Source organism: Neomonachus schauinslandi, chromosome 13, assembly GCF_002201575.2.
Source record: "Neomonachus schauinslandi chromosome 13, ASM220157v2, whole genome shotgun sequence".
Lineage (NCBI taxonomy): Eukaryota > Metazoa > Chordata > Mammalia > Carnivora > Phocidae > Neomonachus > Neomonachus schauinslandi.
In genome coordinates, this window is record NC_058415.1 from 4,874,946 (window position 1) to 4,881,801 (window position 6,856).

At 44.9% G+C, this 6,856-nt stretch overlaps 1 protein-coding gene across 1 annotated transcript in view; it reads right to left on the minus strand.

Moving 5' to 3' along the window:
* Positions 1-6,206: 6,206 nt before the first annotated feature.
* LOC110584340 (spermatogenesis-associated protein 31E1-like) overlaps positions 6,207-6,856 on the minus strand; it is a 12,637-nt gene continuing 11,987 nt past the window's right edge. Inside the window, exon 4 of the mRNA XM_021694373.1 lies at positions 6,207-6,279. Within this exon, the coding sequence (XP_021550048.1) occupies positions 6,207-6,279 (73 nt within the window). The remainder of the gene's footprint in view (positions 6,280-6,856) is intronic.

Consider the following 6,856-nt stretch of genomic DNA (forward strand, 5'->3'; position numbering starts at 1 on the left):
AATCTGAAACAGACTGATAGACTTGGTGGCTATAACACTGAGACCACTATTATGGGAAAAATTTTCATGTGTGTTGTCGTTCAAGTAGGATGATTTTCACATTGGTTATCCATTTTCACCCTGAGATTGCAAAAGAAGGCGGTGATAACAGGACTACAGGATGTATGAACTGTGCTGGAGGAAACAGAGCTAGTTAATAAACAGCTCTCAGCTGTGGATGATGCTGTGTGTCCATCTGGTCAGCAAGGGACAGGAGTGGACAGGAGTGCTGCCTTCAGACAAGCAGCCCCCTGGATTGCCCTGAGCCACAGACCAGGATGGTCTGGGAGCCCCGACCAAGTCACCGAGGAGGAATGTTCTAGCCAAGCCCACATGCACCATTTCCTCCACTCACTGCTCTTCTAAATTCTTCTAAACAAATACATATTTTTATCCCTCAATAAAAATAATACTGGATGCTTTCTCTACTAGAAAGTTAGAAAATTTGTTTTCCTAGTCTCTCTGTTGGATGAACTTTTATTGTTGTCAAATCACTCAGAAAAATATTCATCCTGCCAACACGTCCCCTGGACCAGTGTCCCTCAACACGTCCTCCAACCCACGATATCGAGGAACTCACCAGCAGGTAAAGAGGTGCTTGAATGTGATTTTAGTACCCGAGTAATGAAATGTAATCATATTTATTATCCAAGGGAAAACACAGCCAAGCACAGCAGGGATAACGGCCCCTGGGAGCTCTCTCTGCTTCTTCTCTATGGTCCCCCTGTGAAATCTGGTCACCTCTCAGCAGTCAAGCATCTCCCTGAGAAGCACTGGGAGAAGGCCCAGCTCCATTCTGGGGATACCCTGTTCTCCTGCTGGCCTCTCTAAAGTGCCCAGAAACCTCCACACAGGCTCTGGTCCCACTCACCAGAAGTGTCAGAGGGCATCATGAGCTTGTCAGACGGCTCTTCATTTTGACGATTTGGCTTTTAATTCACAATTTGTTCCTGTTCCTAAGCTTTTAGAGCTTTTCACCAACTTGGTGAAAACATCTTGAAAAGGTCAGGTGGCCCTCAACTCTAAATGATTCCACCTAGTATGTCCTTAAGTCTGATTTCCCCCCCAAAAGCTTCATATCTGCTTTCTCAGAAGAGAGATTTTAACATAAAAATAAATGCACAAGTGAAAAATATTGGCATCTTCACAGCTAATTTTTTTAAAAAATTTATTTCTTTATTACTTTGGGGGGCGAGGGGCCAAGGGAGAGAAAGAGAGAGTCTTAAGCAGGCTCTGTGCTGAGCCTGGAGCCTGACGCAGGGCTCGATCAATCTCATGACCCAGAGATCATGACCTGAACTGAAACCAAGAGTCCAATGCTTAACTGACTGAGCCACCCAGGCGCCCCCACAGCTAATTTTTTTTTTTAAAGATTTTTATTTTATTTATGTGAGAGAGAGAGCATGAGAAGGGGGAGGGTCAGAGGGAGAAAGAGACTCCCTGCTGAGCAGGAACCCCGATGTGGAACTCAATCCCGGGACTCCAGGATCATGACCTGAGCCGAAGGCAGTCGCTTAACCAACTGAGCCACCCAGGCGCCCCCCCACAGCTAATTCTTAACATATTTTCTGACTTTTGTAAAGAAGGAAGAAAAACTGACAAGTACTTTTGTAGGTAAGTGACAGCATTACATAAATAAACCATTACATGATATTACATAATACAATATTTTATAATATTTCAGTATTATACAAATAAGTAAAAATAAATAAATTTCCAAATAATGTAAAACTTCATAAGCTTACATCTTAATTCTTTTTATTGAGAATAAGAAAAGCTCTTTTCAATGAACTAGTAAAAGGTGGAACAAGGTTAATTAAAAGTGAAAAGAAAAATCTTAAAAACCGAGATTAAGAAAAAAAATAAGAATAAATTGAGATTAAGGCAGCAGCATAAAGGCCTGACACAATCTCCAGGAGGTGAGGATTCCCAGATGAGAAAGTGAGGCCCTAATCCACCCAGCGGCACCTGGAAAGGAGGCGTGGGTCGAATGTGAACCTCTACCTACTCTCTAGAGAGAGTTTTTAGGGCTGGGAATGTACCCTCAACTGCTGTCACAACAGGGGGCATCCAGGAACCAACTTTGGGAATCTGCTCGCGTCCCCTTGGCATTTGGGGACCCAGGGCATGACTGTCTGACCATCCTCGAGACATCCGGGGCCAGGGGTTGCTTTCGGGAGTAAGTGCTCTCCCAGGGTGGAGGGCGATCCAGAGGAACCACCGTGGCCCCGCTCGAGAGGGGAGGCCATGGGAAGAGCAAGACCACTGCCCCGTGATGGGGGCACCGTGGGGGCTGGCTGGACGAGGCGCTGGTCCTTGCTGCGAGGAACGGCAGGTGCGGGGCTCTGGAAACAGCACAAAATGCCTACGAGAGGAAATCCACTCTGACCCCCTGCCAAGTCCTGGGGGCACCGCTGCGATGAGCAGCCCGAACCCGAGATGGGTAAGCAGGTGAGGGTGGTGGGCATGGCTGGGAAGACGGAGCAGCACCAAGAGCATCTGGAGAAGTCCATGCGTTTCTGTGGCTCCACACTAGCGTCCCATCGAGGTTAGGCTGCTCTCCCAGAGGACGGAAGCTTCGTGTTGAGATGCAGCTTGGCGTTTTGACTCCTACCCGGGACCGTGTGATTTAATGCCTGAAACCAGACCTTCTCTTGTTACTGAAGATAACCAGAGGACCCCCCGATTTCACCCAAGGCGGGGGGACCAGCACCCAGGAGCAGGTGTGAACAGGCAGATGGAGAGAACAGAGTTGGTTTTGAACTACCAAATGAAGGAACAGCTTTGGGGTTACAGAGTCCTTTACAATCAGAATGAATTAGGAAAGGCCTACTAAACACTGTGTCGCAAAAAATGATTTGGAGATTACTTGGAAGAATATTGTTTAATTTCTCAGAGAGGGTTTTTGATTTTCAATACATAAATAAGACTAGCTTTTGTGTGAGAATATTTAATTCTGTAAAAAACAACTAATTGTGTGTACTTCGTTTTACAAATAAAAATGACTTGGAAATAATAGTACGAAAACATAAAAACAGCAATAACAGCAACATCATTCAATACTTGCTAAGCAAAGTGTTTTACAATTTGAACTCATTTCCCCTTGGCCGCAGCGCTATTAACTTGGATCCCCATTTTCCGGGTCAAGGAAATGAAGTTTGGGGGCACTGGGTGACTTGCCCAAGTCACAGAACTGGTAAGTGGAAAGTTTAGCTCACTCCGGGGACACACACTGCAGAATAAATGTACGCGCTCTGCAGACGATTTACTGACCCTGGACATAGGCGTGGGAAGGGTTAGCGGCATAAAGTCACGGCAGGTGTAAGAAGGAGGAAGGATGGTGGTCTGGCTTCTGAGGTTTAAGGGCAGTGCCTGAGCTGAAAGAGGTCCACCTGGCTGGACTTCTGGCTGAAGCAGTCACTGGAAGTAAACGGCATAGATCGTGGAAGCCACAGGGAGCAGGTGGGGGCGCGTCCAGTCTCGGACTCAGAGGTGTGAGGGGGAGCTGCAGACACCCTTACAGTGAGTGCGGAAAGACCGCGCAGACACACGTCCAGCCGGAGAACCGTGTCCCCCACGTTCGCCGAGGGAGGTGCTACCCTGCCGGGCGCACCCTATTTGATGCTATCTGCAAGTTACTTTCCTCCGCGGTGCCGTGTGGCCGTGGAGAGCACGGGGGCCTGACGTGGGCTCTCCCAGTTACCATAGCGCAGGACGCGGGGCAGGTCGAGGGCGGGCTCCCCAGGACACCCGAGTCACGGAGACCCGCCTCTGCGTGGGAAAAGCAGCAGTGCCCGTGGCCAGGGGCTCGATTCTGAACACCGATCCTGTTCCTGGAAATGATTGTGTATCTGACCCCGCTCAGAGAGGCGGCAGAGGTTGGGAACTCCTCTGGATCTGGATGTTCCCTGCGGTGCCCCCGTGCTGTGAGCAACGCAGAAAGTGGGGGGTGTGTATTTGGGAACACTTCCAGAAGTTTCTGCTGATAGAGTAGAAGTGTATGAAACTTTTGTGACCTATTAAGAGGAACGCTCTTAAGGGTGAGCACTGTAGATTGAACACCTTTTTTTTTTTTTTTTTGCCTTTTGGGAAAAGATCTTTACCCTGTGGAGTAATAAAAAGTTATCATGTAATTGCCACCCTCCACGTTTTGTTCTCAAATACCTGATTTATTGAAATCAGTGTGAGGCCTGTTTTAAATATAAATTGTTTTCAAAACCAAGCTTGTAACGTATTCTGAATAGCATGTAGAGAGCCTGGTGGATTAAAAATCACTTCATTTTCAGCAAAATGGAGATCTGTGTTTGTTATTTCCTCCATTATGTTTAGTTTTTGATTTCCATTTCTGTTTGGTATCTATAAATGGTGAAACGTTCATAAGATTTACAGGAGGTGAATCTTGTTAAAAATAAAATACAGGGAGCCATAAAGTCTGGAAATATTCACAGTGTTTTTCTAATAGATTGAACCCTCTTAACTGTTTCTTCTAGGGTGAAGGTACAAGTTTATGTGGTAGAAATTGTACCCACAAATCATCAGAGGTGACCTATGATAGGTGTGCATGCCATGACTGATGGGAATGTTGTTTTAGTGCATATTAGTTCATCGAAATCTTACACAGTTTACTGAACTATGAATTCTTAGTGAGGGAAACACATTCACATGTCATAGGGATAACCTATTATGGACGTTTCTCTATGTTTGCAGACTTCATGGCTACGCTGAACAACTTTAATTCAAAACACTGAATAATAATCACTCCATTAAATCGATTGAGTCAACTAGAAAAGGATATACTACTCTTTGTAAAGCATTTCCTGGATGAAAATTTTCCTAATTGGCCCCATTTTGTTCTGATCAGTAACTTGTTCTACATTAGCTACACTAAAAAATAAAAAATACTATCCAATACGGTAAGACATCCACGACCATATTCCATTATTTTGTGATTCAATGACGTAAGGGAGTAAGGGAGAATAGAAGGGTATTTCTTGTTGAAATAAATAGGCCAAAGAGCTTTCATGTTAGCTCTGCTTCTCTTAATGAAGACTGACCCTGTAATCCTGATGAATAATCTGAGAGACTTAACCAGGGACACATCCTTGGCAGTGGTCATTAAAATAGATTTTAACAAGGCAAGAAAAGCGAGTTGCTTATGAGTAGCAAGAAATATGCATATACTCTCATTAAAATGCACCCTTTGGAAAGTTTTAGTTCTATAATGTGAGGATTTTGATGATTAGTGTACACTTTTTCTGTACATTAATGTACACTTTGATTATTACTGTACACTTTCTTCAATTTAGATATGAAGATGTCCCTTCTAGTAATTAGTTCATGTGCATATCTTGTGGATTAAATGATATATTTTGTAAGTTTTCTAACTATTTGAAACAATGTGTCTTTTTTAGCCCTATAATGAATACAAAATGGAGCCTGATTGCCTCAGTCTTGCAAAATGTGCATTTTTAAAGAATTATTTAAAAAGGGAATCCTTCCAAGTAGGACATCAGTTTAAGCTAGTCTGAACATTAAGACTTTGTCACATCTGGGGGCACCTGGGTGGCTCAGTCGTTAAGCGTCTGCCTTCAGCTCAGGTCATGATCCCAGGGTCCTGGGATCAAGCCCCACATCGGGCTCCTTGCTCAGCGGGAAGCCTGCTTGTCCCTCTCCCACTCCCCCTGCTTGTGTTCCCTCTCTCGCTGTCTCTCTCTCTGTCAAAAAATAAATAAAATCTTAAAAAAAAAAAAGACTTTGTCACATCTGGAGATATGTGTAATCTCATTTGAGGGCATTACCACATTTTAAGGAAAAAAATTTAAAAAGTATAATTTTTACCAGAGGATAAAATAGAAATATTTCTAGATACCTGACTCATTTGTAAAAATCTTCACACAACTGTGAGCCTGTTTCCTTTAAAAATAAGACAAAACTCACAAATCTGACATAGCTATTATGTGCAAAATAACATCCCAGCCCCCTGGGAAGTGAGAGTCCACATTTTTGCTGGTTTATTTTATTCCTCCAGCCGACTTGCCACACGCCTTTACCATGTTTCCAAATTAAGGAAGTCAGCCATCTTGAATTCAGATCTTGTCTCCAAAAAATGTGACAGAGACATCCTTTGACTAGACATTAGTAAAACTCGACAAATAAGATATTTTCTCTCATTGGAGGTTGGTGGCAGTTTGCTTGTGCTTTTGTTTCTCTAAAGTGTGGTCCGAACAAGCTGATGAAAACCTGTGGAGGGGAGAGTTTGCAGATCTACAGGTGGAATCTGTAATTCTTTTGTTCGGGGGCAAGGACCTAGCGCAAGGATAAACATTCATGAGCCTTTCCCTGAGCGGGAAAATGCTCATGTGGGAAAATGCTGACAACGTCCCAGAGTCAGGGGTTCTCAGGCGGGCACAGCCTCGTCCTGCACTGCAGTTTGCTAAGTGGTTTCAGGTCCACTGAAGGTCCTGTCACTGTGTGGCTGCTCGGCTCCTAGTGACTCTGAGGTGTCAGGCTCTGTGTGGGACCTCTCAGAGAGGAGGCTCTGTGCGGGATTTCCCAGTGTTCGTCTCTGTGGGTATTCTCTCAGTGTGGGGTCCTTGGATGTGAGGTCTCTCTGTGTGGATCTGTGGGGCAAGTATTTCTGTGGGTCTCAGGGTGTGAATCTCTGTGGGAGGTCTTTGTGTAGGGTCTTGCTGTGGGGTATCTTTGTGGGATCTCTGTATGGGGTCTCTGTGTGGGGTCTTGGTGTAGGTCTCTGTGGGAGGTCTCTGTATGGGGTCTCTGTGTGGATCTCTGTCAGAGGTCTCTGTGTGGGGTCTCT